The sequence below is a fragment of the Battus philenor genome, unplaced genomic scaffold, assembly GCF_028537555.1.
Source record: "Battus philenor isolate CCGP_79_NKW_IND1 unplaced genomic scaffold, ilBatPhil1.0.hap1 SCAF_20, whole genome shotgun sequence".
NCBI classification, from domain to species: Eukaryota; Metazoa; Arthropoda; class Insecta; order Lepidoptera; family Papilionidae; genus Battus; species Battus philenor.
Genome location: NW_027181683.1, coordinates 2,974,028 through 2,995,080, shown reverse-complemented (window position 1 = coordinate 2,995,080; position 21,053 = coordinate 2,974,028). Strand labels below are relative to the sequence as shown.

Below are 21,053 nucleotides of genomic sequence, written 5' to 3'. Positions count from 1 at the left end.
AAGTAAACACGGCAAAGTGACGGCAAAAGATAGATTAAAAAAATAAAAACTTCTTTATTTTCAAAAATAAATCTGCAGCTTTTTTAAATGTTCATTCCAGCCAGAGATACATATGTGATAAAGTTTGCTTACATAAAAACTTTTTAAATGTAGGCGTGTGCAAATTAACTATACCTAAAATATATATGTGTGTGTGTGTTGTGTGCCTATATTTTGCAATCGGCATATAGAGGAAGCTTTTAATTTTCATACGGGCATAAAGGTTGTAAGAAAATACCTGAACAAATAGCGTAAGCGAAACCATTCTATTTTAAAAAATCACATTCCTACAGAAACAAGATTAATATATATTTTTAATTAATTTTTGTCTATGTAATTATCAGAAAAAAAATCGTCAACGTGTAAGAGCAATTTTATTATTACACTATGATACATAAATAATTTATAAAAAGAGCTATGTAGTTTCATTATTTATTTATATATACAAATATATTTTTGTGTATATATATATATATATATATATATATATATACATATCTAATTTTGTAAAAATAACCACCAATGAGGTTGCAACTTTAGTAATAAAAAATTACAAATTTAAAAAACAGAAATGTCTTGGACACGCCCCGCCAACATCCCCACGGGACGTGTCTGGAGTAGATTCCGTGGACGCGAGCGTTCCGGACAGCCTGCTAAAATGTAAGAACTAATACAGTTAAAACTAAAAAAATGAAGACAATGGAAAATGCTTCTATCGCAATTAAAAAAATTGAAAATACATAATAAAATATACTTACTTAAAGAAACGTACTCATCTTAGCACTATTACTAACCGAAGCGACGGTGTTGTTAGTAAGACAAAAGCACTCGATCAAGTCATGATTAGACTTCTTAGCCATACTTGAACGTAAACGTGACTAACCCTTACAGCTGATTATCCCGAGGAACTTTTGCACCAGCGATATAAGAACCTGGTGGTTTTTCAATCCGATAAAACGATTAATTAGTGTAGGGTATGTGCCCCCAGGGCTCTGGAAGCATCCATCCTCGGAAATGAAACATGCAAAGTATAGGTGGTAGAACAAATAAAAAAGGTTTGAAGATCCCATTTTGATGTTAACATCTCTCCCTCCACGACTCAGTCTTCATTGCGAAGAACGTGACAAAGCGCCTTCTTAAGCTTTACTGCCTACCTCTTCCCCCTAGAAGAGGGCGAACTGAAACCACTCAGAATGGCTTCTGACCAGCTCTATGCCTCTAGCCGACCATGATCCTGACCTTCTCCAATATAGCGGGAATCAATTCGGAAGGCGTTATACAAGGTGATAAGGTGGAAAAGCTAAACGGACAAATGCTGCTCATTTGCTGTCAATTAAAGTGTTATTTCGGATTAGTGCTGAATTCCCTTTGAATTTTTCAGAATTACTGGACTTGAGATGGTAAGCAGCTGAAACTACTTAACCTTGATTTCTATACAGTAAGTAGGGGCTATAGGAATCTAGTCTCGGAAGCTTACTTTCATTATTTCACTTGATCGAGAGGCCATCAAGTTCTTAGGTTTTTTCCGTCATTATAATCATCATTGCAACCATAAGACGTTCACAGCTGGACATAAGCCTCTCCCATACTGGTGTTAATCTAGGCTAAATTGCTAACAGGACCTAATTTAGATAGATCGCTGCAATAAAAGATACATAGATAATATAGATAATAAATAAATAATATCACGCAATCCAGTGACTAAAAAGCAAGCAGATAAGAAAAGATTTCTTTTTATGTTTGAGCTTAGATGTGTTAAAAAGTTACCAGAAATTCACAAATTACGCACAAGTGAACGAACACATCAAAGCAAACGCATTTTCCTTTCGCTTCTATATACGTCCTTTTCTTTGTGATTGATCTTTGAAATCGAAATGGTTATACAAATAATTTCAATTTAAACCTAATTTAAAATTGGGGTTAGGTACTTATGTCAGTGGTGTACCAAGAACTTTTGCCGCCCGGGGCGATCTCCAGTTTGCCGCCCGGGGCGATCTCCAGTTTGCCGCCCCTTCTATTATAAGTCAATCAAATAGTGGTTTTTTTATAAATTAATACACATAAATAAATTATTAAGTTATTTAATCAATATTAATTAGTACACAGAGTAAATTTTTTTAGACACATGTGTATGCACTCGTAAACATATTTATAAAATATCTACTCTTCTTTCTAGCTTTCATACTAGAAAAATCGTGTATAATGCTCTCAAAATTAAAATTATTTGTAATTTCTTGTTCTATTGGCAATATTGCAAGAGTTTTTGGTCTTAATTGACTCATTGTAGAACGAAGATAATTTTTTATCAACTTCAATTTTGAGAAGCTTCTTTCGCAACTACCGACACTGATTGAAATTGTTAAAAAAATTCTTAACAAAATTACAATACAGAACAGAATTTTAATTTATTATTCAAGAAAGAAAATAAATATGAAATGAATATGTTGCTTTTTACAACTATAAGTAAATATAAAAAATGCCGCCCCAAGGTAAGTGCCGCCCGGTGCGGACCGCACCCACCGCCCCCCCCCCTCCCCCCCTAGGTACGCCACTGACTTATGTCATACTGTGTACACCTTTTCAGAAGCCAGAACCTTACAAATGTTGTACTAAAATTTATAAGGACTATGATAACAGTTCATCGTCATCGATGTTATACCTCATAGATTTACAATAAAACTAGTTTAATTGTTATTAAAATTTATTTTAATCTGTTGACTACCAGGTACCAAATCAGAGATATGGAGGAAACTGATCGAAAACGTTGTTTGGACATGATGGAGAAGGTATTTTTGAGAGACGAACCGCTTTGCCAGATTCTGGGTACATTTTTTTCAGAACCAATGTATTAATACGTTTTTTAATCGATGGTTATTGACGTGGAAATGCAGAATAACCGCCTTTGTAGAAATTCATTATTTATATTTGACTGATTAGCCACGTAAGCTTCTTCCTCCTCTACAAGTCAAAGTAGGAACAAATAAAATTTTAGTATGTGTTTAAAAACTTATGAAAGTATTTTAATTTCATATAATAAATGTGATCAAAAAGCGTATCCCATGAATATTGCCTTACATTCGAAAATATTCATAAATGAATAAAAGTAAATAAAACAATTTTTGTTATTAAGGTATTCATTTATCTTATAAAATATTAATGTTTTTAGGTCAATATAAATATCATTCACTACGAGGTTTCTCATAGTATATGGGATATGGGTGTTATAGGGATTATAAGGATGTTATATTTCTTTATAATTTTCATTTCGGTAAATTCCTCATATTATCAAACTTCTGGGTCGACTCGTAAAAATGTAAAACTAAGTCTATATTTTGATAAAAAATCTTTAATACTAAATAAAGTTATTAAGTCATCTAATAGAATCTAAATATAATACGTCGAAACGCTGTAACTTCGAAGTTCGTCTACGAATAGTGGTATAGGACAAAGTGTTGCGATCGTAGGTCTCTGGGTCGATTTCCAGGATACAAACTTAATTAATTCACACTTAGTACATTAATTACATGGGCAACAACGTCAAAGTCGAAAATTCGACTTAATAAAATAAATTATTAATTACTCTATCCGTGCAGACTTTGTACTGCCAGAAGTTATTGATCTGCAATTCAATGGAAGAAATAAATTAACGTAGCATATTTTAAAATGACGACTTTGTACAGAGGAAATAGGCGTGAAAACTTTAAAATTTTTCCTGATAAATTTGCGATACATTCATACCTTTAAAACTTTTACACTTGTAATTAATCACCCAAAATAGCAAATAATCGCAACCATTACATTTTATAACCTATAAACCATCATCAAAAATTATTATGAGTGGTAAGTCGTACATCTATAACACCATCATTCGGAATTACCTCTTATTTAAAACTTGTATATGTTTACAGATATTAACGCAGACATTGAATCGTTGGCAACTATCAGATCCAATTGGGAGAGGTTCGCGGACCAGGGCATATGTGTAGCCTGCTATACGGAAGAAGACGGATCGCCTAAAGACCTTGTCGGCTTCAACGTCCTCATCGTCAAGAGTATAGAGGATGAAGAAGAAGATCTCGAGAAAGTTAGCTTTATTATCATGTTATTACGTTTAGTATACATATGAAATCACTTACCAGAAAAGTTTCATAGAGACTAACAAGGTAGACATTCACCAATACATAGTTCACTAGTTAGCAAAGAGCTTTTTAAATTCGAAATCCACTTCCAATCACAATGTATAAAGCGATCATTTTAATAGTAACATTATGTCATTTTTTATTAGAATGCAGCAGACCAATAACATCTGGCAGTATAAAGTCTGCAGCGACAGATATTAGATTATAATTAATTTTAATATGTTGTAAAGAATATTTTCAAAACAGCTTTTCTAATAATATTATCATTACATTATTTCTATCTTTAGAGCCGCCTCAATCAAGAATCAAGGAATATTGTCCCAACGGTCGCCTACCTTCGTTAAAAGTTGGCACTTTAAGAAAAATAAAAATTTTGGGTACTGTAAAAATGACCACAAAAAATCCTTACAAGTTTGAGCTTGGAACTTCGGAAGTCGAAGAATGCGATCATAGAGAATCTGAATTTCATTCTAGATTATATCAAATAGAGCACTTCTAGCATACTTTTCATAACTTACGCAAGTCAATAATAATTTAAATAAATTCTAACAGTGACCAAGCAAATCACAGCATCGATAATAATTTTTGGAAAGCACCTTATAAACATAATAATATAATCTTTAATAACTTGTAACATGTACACAATACATCTGCGTTATTTAAGAGTACTTGCGATTTATAAATAAGCTTCAAAAAAATAAACAATCGACCTCTTTGATTGGCGTTTTTATAGGTGTGCTGTTATGTACAAAAATGAAGATTTTATTTATACAAATACTGCTCTACATCTTGTAATCCAATATAAATGCCTCTTGGGCAGCAGCGAAAGAAAGCTCTGGGGTCGTTTATAAATTACGTCCGCTCTGTCGTTTTGTAGTTTGAAAAAAGTGACAGTGACATGGAGGTCTAAAAAAATGTGACAATCACCATTAAGATGTTTCAATATCGAATATAGAGAGATATCTTAGAATATTTGAGAAATTCCTGTGACATTACAATAATTTAAAAAAAATTATAAATTTGTTTAAATATACTTAGCTATTATTAAAAATATTTTTTTTTAGGTTAAGTCTAGCTTTTGTGGCGTAATATTTGAGAGAATGTTCACAGAAAGCGTTACGTAAAGTTACCAGAGCTGGGGAGAGGTTTTGTAAATTTAAACGTCAAATGACGCATTTTATGAACAGCCTCTTTGTTTACATGCATAGGCTACCAATAACCTTTTATTTTTAGTAACCTTTGTTCGTGTTTTTCCAATAATGTTAGCAATGCATATTTGGGAGCAAAAAACACTTATGCGATTCAATTTGGTAGTAGAAATAACCGTCTTAGTATAGTGCTACCAAAATCTCTGTACCGCGTCTTATAGAAGTGCGGCGAGGTGGAGACCGAGGCAAATAGAACATAGGCGTCGCCGCATACCTAAGGCACAGAACAAACGGTTTCACCAGCACTACGCATATGCTTACAGAGAGGCTTTTGTGGATTGAATTACTCAGGTTTATACAAAATATCATATCTAAATGGGAAAGGGTGGATAAATAAAGGCTGAATGTGATTCTTAGACACAAAAACCTTCTTGGAACCGAGTCAAATTTTATTCACCGTCATGATGCGTTTAGTAGGTTCCGTATTAGCTAGTCAAAGTCACTGTAGGTCGCTGGATGCTTTTTAGTGAACGTCAATCGAGTGAGATGGCGTTAATGATAATTCTTCATTTGCCGAAGGTTTCAGGAGAGAATTGGAAGAAGCTCTTGACGACGCTCGTGACTGCTGAGAATCAGGTGAACCTTTTCGAATATTACGGAGTGGACAGATACATGACATCCAGCGGGCTCACCGTGGTACCAGAGCATCGCGGTCAGAACATCGGTGCGAGGATCATAGAAGTGCGGTGTGTAAATTAACACGTTCTTCACAAATGACTTTATTACGTAACGGTGAAGCTAAGCATGGATAACGTACAATTTAAAAATAAAAATCAGTAGGCATGTTAAGGGACCGAATAACATTCAGTAAAGTAATTATGTAAGATGTTTTGCCCCCCTTTAATTATCTCTCTCTCTCTCTCTCTCTCTTGTTTGTCTCTCTCTTGACCGGTGACTTGGTCAGAGAGTAGATATTATTGGAAATATAATCATCATCATTTAACTACAGGACCTCGACTGCTAGATATAGGCTTCCCATATATTTCCAATAGTAGCAGGCCATCATTTACCGATGAACCCAATAAAGTCGGCTGGCCACTCTGTGGGCTATTTTTTTACTCTTTACTTGTTATTGTTGATTAATAATAACATTTATTAGTTAAAAAAGAATAAATTACTACTATGAAATGTAAAAAAACTATCGCATTGGATCCTAGTCTTCATTAATGAATGCCTACACAAAACCCTTCGAGTATTTTGCAAAAAGCAGAAGACGTTGACCTCCTAGAAAAGTGCCATTAATACACGATCGAAATTGCGGCGTAAAAGGAATGGGATTAGCTACTTATTTCGAAGTGATCCTTACCATATATATTCCACAAGCAAGTATTTCTTTCTCATGTTCCCCTATCATATGTTGGAAAGAAACTTTCTGTTTTTTAATATTTTTTCGTATTTTTATTTTGTTATCTGTCGATATCTTATTACATGTCTTTCTTGTTTTCAGCCCTTTTTTTTCTTACATTCTTTGCGTTATCTCTTACTCTAGACTACGTAAGTATCATTCTTGCATCACCCCCCATCCTTCGCCACACCTTTTACAATATTACATTTACATTTAGAATTTTATTTACATATTTATTTACTAAAGCTTTAATTGTATATTTTACAACGCTATTTTTTAACTCTATATAACACAATTATGTAAATACCTAGACAATTCAATAAAATTTAAAATTATTTTCCCAGTGAGGCAATATGCAAGGCCTGCGGCATAGAGGCGGTCGCAACGGTATTCACAGCGAAGAGTTCCCAGGTGCTGGCAGCGAAATGCGGCTACGAGAAACTTGCTGTGCTGCCCTATGAGGCCATGCTAGAACAGGAAATCGACCTGACCAAATGTGACTGTCCCAACGCTATTCTCATGGGCAAACGCATCGAAGCGAATAACATGAATTCTTCATTTTTAAATGCTACTTCAATTAGCTTCAATTTAATAGATAAAAGTAAATAAATGTTTTTGTCATTGAAAATATTTATACATTTTTTAATTTAATTAAAGTGCTGTGATCAATTATCTTTACTCTTAAATTTTACATCATAAAATACCCGCCGTACGTGACACGGTAAACGATTCTTTCAATATGGCAATACCAATATGTTCCCTTTAAGCCGAATAAAAGTAAAGCATTCGGTTCAGTGTTTGACAGCTGTAATATATGCATATCTACAGAATGATTAATTATAACCAACCAGCTATAATCTCGGAAAAAAATGATCAAATGGCAATTAGATAGTATTTATTTTTTTACATTTAGCATTACAACTCTAGTACCGAGCCGCGGTTAGATTGATTGCTGTTAACAAATACTTTTTAATGAAAGCATTAGGAATCATGAAGAATTCTTGATTGCCATCGTAACTGACACACACCGCTATACATTATCATACAACAGTTAACCAGTAACCACCGACGAGGTACAACAGACAACAACAGACAAACACAGACACATTAGCACTTGGAGCATAAAGGAACTATACTGGCGTAACGCTTGAACAAACGCTGCTACTATAGGGTAACTCAACGAACGCCATGCCATTCGATGCTATTCTTTATGATATTCTGCTCCCACAAATTAAATAGCTATGTTTTTCTGTTAACAGTAAACAGTTTCATTTTAAATATAGAACCTTCCTAATCGTAAACCATTTATGTAGCATAGCGCCATCTACTGACACTACAAAACAACTGTAATAAAGTTGATACTGAGGTCTACAAACACGTAAAAACAAAAAATGTATTTCGGATACGGTTTAGGGACACAAAATAAATAGCACAGTTTGTATTAATAATTTATTTCATCAAACCAATACATTTTTAATTAAATATCATCGTAACAATAAAGTTATAGATTAAATATATAGTCAAATGTGTAAAAGGGCGCCAAAACAGGTATAAGAAAAAATAAATACTGGTCAATATTCTTTCATTCAATTCATATTTTTAAAACAGAGATTTTTTAAAGTGACAGCCGATATTTGTTTTTCTAACAATTTATAAATTTTGTCATAGATTTCTTTTTCTTGAAATTTACTAATCAGTGGATCAAAATTCTTTAAAGACATTTCAACAGTACGGAGCCACATATCAAAATCACCGAAACAATGAATTTATTGCAAACCATATTTCCTCACGACATTTCAAATGAAAATCACTGGATCATATTTTTGTGTAACAAAATTAAAGAAAGTCTATGCAGAGCTAATCAAAATGATTGCAGCCATAATACAAAATCTGTCAATGTAAATAAGCATATATTGAATAAACTGCAATGTATATTTAACTTATATATTTCAGATTTAAAATACATCCTGTAACTGCAAATTAAAAATGTGCTTTAATATAAGCCATTGTGGCGATTGTTTTCAGTGTGTATATAAAAAATTGTCATTGTTATTTCCTTTAGCGACTAGTTCTACATTTTATACTGAGAGTGTCTCTGCGTGTATTTCAAGAAAATTATAATAAATTAAAAATATTGAACAATTTTCAAAGGATTAAGATAATCGAAAATATAAAATGATTAATGTAATGGAAATACAATAAAAATTGGTAATCTCGTTTAATAAAAATGTGTTAAAAATAATACATAAAGTAAAAATCTAAACTTACACATTATATATAATATAAATTCTTACTAGAACATTTGCATTTTGTCAAAAAGGTTTTACATTATTCTCATTGCAATTATGCAATACAAAATTGAAACTTGAAGCATTTTCGTCTGATGCTACATTATAAGGATAAACTGATTATTTACCTGCAAACTGTAAAGTCACAATTATTTTTCACCCACTTATACATGAATATACTTGGCAAATATTCAAATTTTTTGAGAATAAAAATCGAGTTATTGTCTTACATTAACATGGCAAGCGTTATAAATGAGTATTAAAAAACTGAAGCAAAAACTGCTTTGTTTAATAAAAAGGCAATATAGTCTTTGGAATGTTCGAGATAAATAAAATCTATTAATTTTATTATAATTAATAATATCCACTATTATTATTTTATTACTGAAACTAACACAATACGACGGTTTTTATTTTGGCAGGTCAACGTAAGCAAAAATCTGAGGTATTATTATCATTAAAAATTTTGTTAAACGTTCGCCCGCCATTTGAGTGACGTCATACGGTTTGAACAATCTGTACCGTTAGGAAAAAAGTTTGATAAACATTTTTTTTAAATATCATATATTTTAATTTTCTATAATTATTTTTGGAAAATAATATTATGAATCGTTAAAATAAAAAGTGCAAACTTAATTGCAACCAATCGTAAAAATATTTATTCAGAATAATACTTCTTATATAATACAATTTTTATAAAAAGACGCGTTTGTCTTTCTTTATTAAAAGTACAAAGTTTTTGTATATAATAATTAATAAATCTACGGTTTTTAAAATTGTTGTATAGATTGGAATGACATGGTCAAAAGACTTGTTTTTGCGCTTTAGAAAATCACTAGATTCCGTTGAAACGCTTTTAATTATTAAATGTTATATCTTAATTCCTGGCTTCAATCGGTTTACAAGAAAGTTTTATTGTAACACAATGTCTGCCCTGTAAATATACTTAAAACTGATTGGTTACGAATGTATTCTACTTGGATATTACACAAGTAACGCCCTCTGTGCCATGCCACCTTAAACTTGCGGAATTTGCAAATGCCGCTTGGGCAGCAGAGTTCGGTAAAAAAACCACAAATTTTAATTCATTTTTCAATATTTTTACGAGTACACAGCTTATAGCATCTTTCCTTACAAAAACGTCGAATATGTAAATAATAATATATTCCTATATTAATGTCACTACCTTTTACACTATATAATTAGTTATACAAAAAGAGTATAAAAAATGACACACTTTGTGTCACTGGCAAGCTTTATAAATAGGTCAGAAATAAAACTATATATTTAAATTCATAAAAATTACAGAGTAATGGAACGTAATTTTAAATAATTTGTATTTATTATCTGTGGCAATATTTTAAAATTTTTTGGATCTATAAAAATGTCTTTTAAAATAAACTGAATGATATGCTAATATTCAAACTGTACACAAATTATCTATGGACAGAAATATGACTTAAATTTCTTTATAACTACAGACATGTATAAATAAAAGTAAATATTATGATTTGATTGGTAAATAAATTTTAAATCCATAAATGTTTTACTATAATTATGTCATAAATATAAAATTAACGTTTGTTATTAAATTAAGGTCATCAATAATAAAATTTCTATTGTGAATGTAACTAACACATATAAAAATAGGTGACAATAATTGGTAAAAGATCAGATCACACTTTACCCAATAGGTATGACGCAGTTACGAAACAAGCTTCCGTTTGGTATACTCTTAGCGAAAAACTGGCCAAAACACTGGATGCAATGCCGAATAAACGAGCTGGCAAACCGGACGCGTGTCCGGGGCGCCGAAATAAAGATAAAACATTTTTATGTTATTCTTTGACAAATATAAAAATCTTTCATATCACGTTTATGCAATGGATATAGCATAGCATACTTTGCAATTGCACTCGTATATACCATATGTTGTATTATTTTTTTATCAATTTTTTTACGCAGTTCTTTATTGTGTTACTCTGAACTTTAGCATTTTTAAACTATTTTTTTTGTGCAGTAAATTTGTATAATTTTGTATGAAGGGGGCCAAATTTTGCTTTGCTCGGCGCCTTGATCCAGCTATGACTTGTTGAGGTGTCTATTTGCTTAGCTTTTCGTTAAGCCAGTCGGAAGTGAGCTCGTCTATCTCCCGCACCTCCAGGAGCCGCGGAGCACCGACCGCAGCCGCCAGAGCTCTTTGAGTGCCTGCATACATCACCTAAAATGGAACCAACGTTAATAAACAAAATGAATTTTCTAAATTCACTGGTTCACTACACATTCAAACTACACCGTCTTGAGACGTAGACACTTATTTGATTTTGCGCATGATGCGACTACAATAAAACAAGCAACGCCCATTACACACCGTCATTGTCGCTACTTGATAAACAACCGATTTCATCGGTCACGATGTCAACCCTTGATCATACGTGATCGAAGCGTAGCTAGTTTTTTCCGCCACTGATAGTAATCTTAGTAAGTTGGCCATCTCGGGAGCCACTGGGTAGAAATTCTAAACGGGTGTTATCAGCGCATTATACTCAAACTGAGGTCCTGTTCATTAGCGCCATTTAATGTGGTCACTACGTGGAGCATCAACCGAAGCGAGAAGTCGCTGGATGAGGGCAGGCAGGTAATATTTGGCAGAGGCCTACGCCTTGCAATGGGCGGTCTACAGGCATATATAATATATTGATAATGATGATGTAGAATACGTTTCTACAACATACCTGAAGCTCCATATGTGCATCTCGAGGCGTGTAGAATATGAAACACATCGGAAATGACGTACGCCCATCGTTGTGCTCCATCTTGTAACTGTAAAACATTTAAAAAAAAATTGTACTATAATTAAATCATTAACTACAATTTAATTACTTTACAAGTATCTACTCTTTCAAAACTGCCGAAGGTTCTGGTTCTGTGACGTTCTCAGAAGACTTGAACATCAGCATTGCAACGCCAGTGGATAACACCACAGTGTTTCATGCTTAATGCGTGGGTATCATAAATGCGGCTGCCACCGTGAATACTAGGAGAGAAAAAGGTTCTTCCATTCGAATTATCTCCGACAACCTCAGTAGAACGGTGTTAATAACCCATAAGAGTCACACTGAACTTTGGGTTTACTATATGAGTGTCACAGACGTCTGATGGAGGTAAGTAGTAACAAACTTGTTACACTACGTGGATAAAATATCATAGCGGCTATATAAGAAACGGTGCTGCAGATGAGCTGACCCAGAGGGGCTTCAGCATGGTTGTTTACGGCCCGAATCCCCTCATCCCACTACCAATGGGTAATCAGTCCATATCTCTAGTAGCGGAGCGTACTAGGAGTCAACAAAGCGAGCAATCGAAGTGCCATGAGGAGTGCCGAAAAGCAAAAGAGGCAATGCCTACATAAGTTTCCGGCTCATTAACGCCCTGCTCCGGCTGTCACGGCGGGACCCTGACCGGTCATGGTCATGGTTATGGACAGTCCTTTGTGAAGAGAGAGAGAGAGATTGCTGCTCACGTACTACTTCGGTTTACGGGAGTAGCGCCATGCAGGGCTACCTATCTCGGATCGCCGAGGTGCCTCTTCGAGATAGTCGGCAACATCAAGCACCTGCTGGGATTTCAAAGAGTTGGGTTGACTTGAATAAGACCAACCACGACGCAAAATGAGCGCATTTCCGCTTGGTTGCGGAAACCAGCGCGCTGAGACAATACAAGACAAGTATTGACTCAAATATCCAAGACAAAAATTTAATTAGCGCCATTGTCGATTGCTTATTAATTTTTCTTTCAATATTTATGGACATTGGTGGTGTTACATAATGTACATAAGGTACACTAAACTGGCCTCGAAACAACAACTTACAACTACAAGTTACAATAGACAATTAGGCTGCCAATGTTTAATGGTTGTATATATTTTTATATTTTAAATTAGGAATTTTATTTTTTTAACAGATACGTTGGCAGATACGGAGCGGTAAAAGCAGATTCTCCACTAGGAATATCTTTATATTCAGTTGGAGCTTTTGATGGCGAAAACTAGTTTTCTCTTCAACCTGCAGTAGGTTTGAGTGATTGCTTAGTCTTGCTTCTATTTCGTTTTGCGCTGAGTTTATTGTTAAGTGTTTGTAAAATTATGACGTTCTAGAAAATAATGGAGCATTAAAGTATTACTATCATTTTCAAGATGTTAGCAGGATGATCACCCAAACAACTATGCCTAAAATAAGTACCGAACATCAGATACCGACAAGAAATGTCCTAGTAATGACTTTTTAATGGTTGTGCAGAAAGAAAGAGTTGCAAAGCACTTGGTCAAGTCTGTCCAGCTCAGCATGCATATCTATTATCATTTATATAAAATCAAATCAAAAATAAAAAGTATATCTCAATATAAAAGAAATACCGTAATATAAACAATCGTGAAGTTTTATTCCTGAATTAAAAAGTAAGAAGACTACAATGTTAAATTCAATGAACTCACCTGTAAATGATAAATCGGGGTTGGTGACAAGGTAGTATATCCTGTAACTCTTCCAACTCCACATTTTCAAATTCCTCGTCCACCTCGAGTGCCTGCTTCTCTCTGTTTACCTGATGAATGATATAAATTAAATTTGAAACTGACATTAATGAAATTTATAAACACATGTATGGGATTCTCAATAACCAGACATCCAAAGAGTATAAGCTGATTTTCATAGGAAAAGTAGAGGGAAAGAGACCAAAATGGTTATCATCTTTTCAATAACAAAACCACTCAGAAAAGCAGGACAGAGACCTGTGGAGGAAACCCATCGATGATTTTCCGGGAAAGGTTCTACCTAAAACAATGAAGGATAATGACCAAGAAGCGATGTTTATTACCCTTCTTAAATAATTTGTGAATAATTTAAAAATATTAATATAGCCCAGCGAATTGGGTAGTTGATGTGGTAGTAAACAGGCCACACTGCCTACAGATTGCTAACAGGGCCTATGGTGCTGGAGTGGTGACAAAGTCCGAGAAGCGCAGTGAAAGACTTTCAGCCACAAGCTGGACAGACATCCTTGTTAAAGTTGTCAGAAGGTACAGGATTCAGACCACTTCCAATTGGCCCTATTGGAAATTACTGGGAGGCGCTTATGTCCAATGATGGACGTCTTACAACTGAAATGATATATTTATCATTTTTACCTAAATATATTTTGTCTTATTTTAGCTTATTTTGGCTTATTGAGTCACTAATAGATACTGCTATCTGTACTGCAAACATAATGTAGTTTGAGGTCACACTAGCAGAAGTAGATGTGGTTAAATGTCTAATTCCCCCTTAGTAATCAAGATTTTCATGAAACAAGTACTTTCTATAATAAACAAGCACTATACCTTTAGGCAAACATGCATCCAAATTTTCCATATCTAGTTATAACATAGAGTCAACTTTGATTGTATCATATTTTATAAGTAACAAAGTGTCTAAAAATATCAGTGTATATGTGAGTCATACATTTCAAACCATTAATTATCTCTTTATACATATTGTTATATGATAATGGATGGGCTAATTGCCCTTTATGTTAAAGAGTTAGACCAAATTGATTAAAGTTTTATTTTAATATTTTATTTTAGACATGAAGCATGATTGGTTGTAGGTGTAAATGCTTTAAAAAAAGGATGAATGGAAAGCTTTTACATATATTTGCACTTATTTTCTTTTCTATTATACATACACAAACACTTTCCAATTTATGATCATAAACCAATATAATATTTATTGTGTGAAGTTAAAGTTAGGTTTAATAAATAGTCAGATTTGTTTAGTTGAAACTAATATAAATATTCATAACATCCTTTATGTCTCTACTTACCAAAGCCAAACACTGCTCAAATAGCTTCATTTAGTAACAGAGTCATTGTCATAGTCAAAAGACTAGATTCAATTGTGTCAAAAAGTATTTTTTTTAATTTTTTTTCTATATCTACAGGGTGATTAGTTGTAAGTAAAAATGCTTTAAAAGGGTAAAAGTGTAGCTCATTTGTCAACAAAAAGCTTTGCAGCTTTTACACTCATTTCCAATCACCTGTATAAAGACATACATTATACTACAATACAATATGTTACATTTATTTGTTTTTCTGTTGGAATGACAAAGATTAATAAGTGTACTATTAACCTTTAACTATGGACGTCATTTTTTTGTCACACTACCATGGACGCGCGGTCTCTCGGACGGCTATGTTCTGAAGTCCAAATATTACGTAAATATTAATTTTATTTGTACACTTTAGTATTTATTGTTTTTAGGTATATTGCAATTAAATAATTTCGAGGCTTTTAATCAATCTTTTTTTATTTGTAAATAAAATAAACATAACAACAATTAAAGGCACTTTTTGGCACACATTTACTAGAGATCAATTGTAGGACGAAAAACTCGAATGAATTAAACTTTTTAGAAAAAATAACAATCAAAACTAAAAATCTAATGTTTAACCTAATATGAAAACGAATAAAAGTCTTGTCAAATTAAAATACCAAATTTTTGACATTGGTCCAATTGTTTAAAATTATTGGCAGTCCTTGCACAAGGGTTTGGAACACTGTAAGCATAGCAGACCTGCCTACAACTTATACAAGTGTAATTGAACTTTCTCTTTAGTTTTGTTGGACAAAGACGACAAGTTTTTTGTTTTAATGAATCACTCTCCTGGCTAGGGGTTTCATCTAGAAGCATATCTGCCCCTAAAACTCGCTTCATTGACATTTTCAATTCGTTTGGTATATTTGGTTTTATTACTCGTCTTTGCATATGCGGAAGATCATCACTAAGGATCGTGCTAATTTTTTTTAGGAATACTCCTCTTTTTATTTTTTTGCTCTGATGCTCATTGTGTAGTACATGAGCATTTATACCGCACAAGTCAAGAATGCGATATAAAAAGAGCATAGGCCATCTTCTCGTTCAATGTTCATTGACATTTTGAATAAAAATAACATAAAACAATCAAATTAAACGAAATCACTGTTTATATTATTTACGCAGGAAACGTGGATGTGCGGTCCAATTGACCGAGGTTAAAGTATAAAGTAAAATATGAGTTATTTGTGTCTGTGTGCTAATTTGTGTCCGCCGACACAACCTATCATCTCAATATACGTTTCGGCGCTAAAACTAAAGCTACTGAGAGCATTAAATGCGGGGAGCAAAGGGAAAGGGGTAAATACCAAAATTACAAGCTGCAAGCGGTCTGTGAGACCGCACGTCCACAGTTAAAGGTTAAACAAGGTCTACTACTAAAGATAGTAAATAATAATTAATTTAAATTTGTAGTAATCCAAATTTTGCAGAAGCTTTTTCTTACTACTTTATCATTTGATTATTTTTTATTCATTGAACTATTGATTTTTAGATAGGACTACTACATATATGTACTTAAAAATATTAAAACTTTTAAAGTATAACTATCAATGGTAATCAATATATGCTCAAAATTTTCACATAATAATATGTCCTGTATCAATAAAAAATATAGCCCCATTAATCATTATAACACTCTAAGTTTAAATTGATTTACTTATTACTTTAATTTAATCAGAAAATGTAGTTTGACCTGTTCAAACTTACACCATCTATTTTAAAACTGGCTGATTAATTTTATTGATCAATAGCTTGATAAATAAAACAAAGGTAAGATTATGATTAATAATTTTAAATATTGATATATTATCATTATATATGGGCACATTTAAAAGCTTTTTGACACTTTGAACTCAACAAATCAATATTTATAAAAACAGTCAACAAATTGAAAAAATATGTTTATTTACCAATAGCTATTTCTTTTATATTTACAAAATACTTAATATGGTTAAAAGAAAAAAACAAATCTTACTGGCATTTTTAGCAATATTAGAAATATCCTGGTTAAATAGTAACCAAATTTTATTCAAATTTACAGTTAAGCAATTATTTTTTTATAAGTCTTTCTTGCACTTCATTGTTATATTTAAATTTTGTTGTTTGTGTTCACTGTATTATTAATTTTGGGATTGATTCAGCTGAACTGAAGGATGTAATCACTTACAGGAAATTTAGGTAATTTACTACAAACTCAAGTTGCTTACTTTTAGTTGTTAGAAAATTAGGGCACATCAGTAGTTTGATTAAATAAACATTAAAAAATATATACAAAGACAAAAAACATGTAACCTTTATCCAAAGAATTTTAAAAATATATCCATTTATAGTATGTAATGATTAATAATTTTAATATTATCTTTCTTTGACAGGCAGCGTAAAACAGGTTATGGTGGCGATGTAATGGGAAGGTCCTATGTCTCGCAGAGGGCGTCTATCGACTGACATGAAATTAACTTTAAGATACAAAAAATAAATAATGAATTTTGGTTATATAAATCCAAATTCATTAAGAGTAAAAAATAAGTAAAAACTTGCTACGTAATGTGTCAACACAACGTTATATTATTAACTACTCTTAACACCATGAAATTAATTGAAAATAAAGAAATAAAATTGAAACTAATGGGAGCTTTGAGTCACCTCGCCCTCTTTTGTTTACTACTCAACTAATTTTTGTTCACCTTTAATATTAAAGCCGAGTTGGAACTGTGCTTTTGAAAACGAAACTTTTTCAACACATTTTTTACATCTTCACCAATATCACACACGTTGACGTTTTGCCCCGACATTATTAAAATAAATTCGTACTTTATCAAACAAACTGTATCAATCTATTGATACATCAGCAAAACTGACAGCCAATTCAATTGACAGTTAGGAATAACTTTTGACAACATTTAATTTTTACTGACGTTAGCATGATCTAATAGATATTAGATCATGCTAAAATCATGTAAAATTAATCATGTTAGATTTATATTAAGTATAACCTATATAATAGCTTAATATAAGATTTTTTTTTACATCTTACAAAATTAGAGGTCTAAGTCATTTTATTTCAATATTTAGTAAAATTTTGCATTAAAATTATCTTTTATCTGTAGTCGCTTCATGGAATAATATATTTAAACATAGTATTAGTAAACATATTATTATTTATATTAATGTTTCCGTTACATATATAATCTAATGGTTTTTACAAAAATTTGAAATTATTTATTGTCCAATTATCTGCAAATTTCTTTGCTGATGTAAGCAGTTTTGTTAATCATAATTCTTACTTTAATACATGTAATTAGTTTGTAGTAGTTTACTAGAAACTTCAATTTTTATCAACTTGAATTGTATAAGCCGCTAATTAAAATACCAAATAATTATAGAAATAAACCATGTCATAAAAAAATAATTTTATACTAATGAATATTTTACAAGAATAATCCTCATTTTAATTTAATTCAATAAAAACTAATATAAGCAAGACATTTTTGAAGAAAAAAAAAATGTTTGGAAAGATTTCACTTTGTTACTGAAATAAAACGAAGTTTAATATAAAATAATTACACAGTGTTCAGATTCAGAATATAACTTCATAATTAGTAAAATTATTAAAGTTTATTAAACTCTTATGTCTACATTATAATCAATAGTTTCACCGAACATACAGGACATTGTACATGATGAAATAATATACGACATGTAATTAAAAAAAATATGTCGTTGCCGCACTCTTCACGTCGAGGTGATTCACTGCCCCCTCACCACAGTACAGTAAGTAGACGAACGCACAGCATGATCGAACGCCGGAGTACCTATCAAGACACAGAAATCTCAAAAATGCAGAAAATAACCCAGCCCAGCTTTCAAAAAATACCAGGAAGTGTACACTGCATATGCTATGCTTCGAGAAATATCTGAAGGACTCCTGAACGAAAACTTTGACAAATACATGTATTCCGTTATTGGCGTTCCGTATATTTCAGTCGCGTGGTTTATTTCTACCAATATTTTTTATTTTATTTAGGATGTAGAAGCTATTCCCTACTCCTAAGGTAAATAATATATAATAATATATACTCCTAAATCTCTTTTCAGCATATCAGTCTTATAATGTGGATTTGGTGTATTATTATTATAATTAACATGAAACTTATTATTTTCTTTAATAAAAATATCGATTTAAGTTAATGTTTCATTTTAAATTTTATTCTAGTAATGTACATATCATCAAATTTACGTTTATTAATTCATGAACGCTGACACAATTGTCAAATGTAGTGTCATTGTGTCAATGTATGACAGACTCCTTTCTTCTTAAATTTTTGTTATTATTAATGTATTATTAACGATAAATACAGTATTTGACTGATAAACATAGTGCCGTGTACGATAAAATTAATGGTTTTGAAGTAAAAGTTTCGTTTAAAAGGAAGATTTATATAATGTAGGTTAGGCATTGTGTGATTTATCCTTTTTAGAAAGTGAAACCATATATTTCTTTATTTATCGCGCTATTCTTTCGACAGTGAACGTGTGTGATCTATATAAAGGTCATTAACATTTTGCCAATAAAGTAAGTGTTTAAAAATATGTAAAGAAAATTAGTTTTATTTTTTCTACCAAATTCGTCAAATTTTTAAGAAAGTGTTTTAGGTAATAAATAATTTTAAAAGTCGAAATAAAGGACATGCAAATATCGTAAATTTTTATTTTGTCTCAGTATTTTATCCAACAGTGATACAAATATTTTAAAAGTTTATAAACCTATGTTGTAAATCCTGTTGTCTGTATTATGTGATAAGAAGAGTTATTTAAATATTCCTTTTTGATAAGCAATTTATTGAAACGATTAACAACACCCATTATTTTAATATGTATATAATTGTTTAGTTTTACTAAATATGTTTTGAAAACAATTTGATTTACTAAACATTAATCAAATTCTTTCATTACATACATTCTAACAGCTCCAAATTTGAATTTAGCTACATTGTAGGTGTCCACTTTTTATTTAATTTGCTAGTGATAATACACAATTAAAAATAAACACTTTTATGGCTATACTTATGGCTAAAAGTAGTATTTATTTTATATTAAAATTTGATATTAAACTACACTCAGTTTTTTAAGAAAAAGTACTGGTGTGTAATAATTTATGTAGAGAGTTTATTAAATAATTAAATATCTATCTTTATCGAGGCAAATAAAAGGCCAAGTATTGTAATTTGCACTGGTGGCATTCACATTGTGAAGTCAACCATTATTTTGACAGTAGTTTGTAAAAGGACACAATTAATTTCTTACTGTGTTTTATAAGTCAAAGTAATAAAATTGTTTTTTTTTTTATTTAATATCAAGTTAGTTTATTGGAAAACATGAATGTTTTAAATTAAATAATTCAAGTAGCAACAGTGTTTCATAATATTTTATAAAGATAAATATCTAAGACCATAGATTAATTTATCAGACAGTCCAAATAAACTTCATAAAATTTACAAGATTATATCACCTTATCAACACTATAAAAATGTTTAATAGTATTATTATTACTGTTTTTATTTTATTGTTACTCATATGGCATTTATATAAACATGTTGAAACAAATGAAGGCTATTGTTTAATTGTAACTTTTATCATATAAAATCTTCAAATGATTAAAAAATCCAAATATTTATAATTTAGTATCTGTATTGTATATTTATAGAGGAAAATTTGTTTTTATTGGTAAACATTATTAATGATTGCATTTATTTATAAACAATATGTATGTGATTTCTAGTTATATTTGTTATATTAATTTTGATTTCGTTTTCAATATTTAATAATTCTAATATTTTTTCAAATTTATTATTACCCTTGTTGTTATTTACAGTACCCCTTTATGTATATCATAAGATGTGTTTGTGCCTGAAAAGCCTAATTTAATAGCTAATAGAATGAGCTTGCTTATAATGATCATCCTTCAGCTGACAGTTCCGGAAGCTTCTAAAGCATTCTGATTGAGATGAGTTCACAACAAATTCAGACAAGTTTTTTTTGTGATAATTTTCGCAATATCTTTACTGCACTAGTAGAGTAATATATTCTGGAGTTCTATTGTCTTTCAAAAATGTTAAATAATACT

General features: G+C 31.4%; 2 protein-coding genes across 2 annotated transcripts; one reads left to right on the top strand and one right to left on the bottom strand.

Annotated features, from left to right (window-relative positions):
• The first annotated feature begins 610 nt into the window (after nucleotides 1–610).
• LOC137922952 (uncharacterized) lies at nucleotides 611–7,340 on the top strand. Its single transcript, XM_068766066.1, has 5 exons — nucleotides 611–699; nucleotides 2,765–2,862; nucleotides 3,948–4,123; nucleotides 5,906–6,072; nucleotides 7,076–7,340. The coding sequence occupies exons 1-5, from the start codon at nucleotides 611–613 to the stop codon at nucleotides 7,338–7,340; spliced, it is 795 nt and encodes a 264-aa protein (XP_068622167.1).
• A 3,145-nt stretch (nucleotides 7,341–10,485) lies between these two features.
• Nucleotides 10,486–17,786, bottom strand: GMF (Glia maturation factor). The gene is made up of 4 exons (XM_068765953.1): nucleotides 17,614–17,786; nucleotides 13,512–13,621; nucleotides 11,755–11,842; nucleotides 10,486–11,240 (listed from the first exon to the last, which is right to left on the bottom strand). The coding sequence occupies exons 1-4, from the start codon at nucleotides 17,719–17,721 to the stop codon at nucleotides 11,121–11,123; spliced, it is 426 nt and encodes a 141-aa protein (XP_068622054.1). The 5' UTR covers nucleotides 17,722–17,786; the 3' UTR covers nucleotides 10,486–11,120.
• Nucleotides 17,787–21,053: the final 3,267 nt, after the last annotated feature.

Bases quoted from the DNA above. Each gene is read 5' to 3' on its own strand.
- LOC137922952 (XM_068766066.1), top strand. From the start codon at position 611: ATGTCTTGGACACGCCCCGCCAACATCCCCACGGGACGTGTCTGGAGT. The intron at 2,863-3,947 runs GTACATTTTTTT...ATATGTTTACAG, and splicing joins ACCGCTTTGCCAGATTCTGG to ATATTAACGCAGACATTGAA. The intron at 4,124-5,905 runs GTTAGCTTTATT...CATTTGCCGAAG, and splicing joins AAGAAGAAGATCTCGAGAAA to GTTTCAGGAGAGAATTGGAA.
- GMF (XM_068765953.1), bottom strand. From the start codon at position 17,721: ATGTCGGGGCAAAACGTCAACGTGTGTGATATTGGTGAAGATGTAAAA. The intron at 11,843-13,511 runs GTGAGTTCATTG...AATGTTTTACAG, and splicing joins CCCCGATTTATCATTTACAG to TTACAAGATGGAGCACAACG. The intron at 11,241-11,754 runs GTATGTTGTAGA...GTTCCATTTTAG, and splicing joins ATGCACATATGGAGCTTCAG to GTGATGTATGCAGGCACTCA.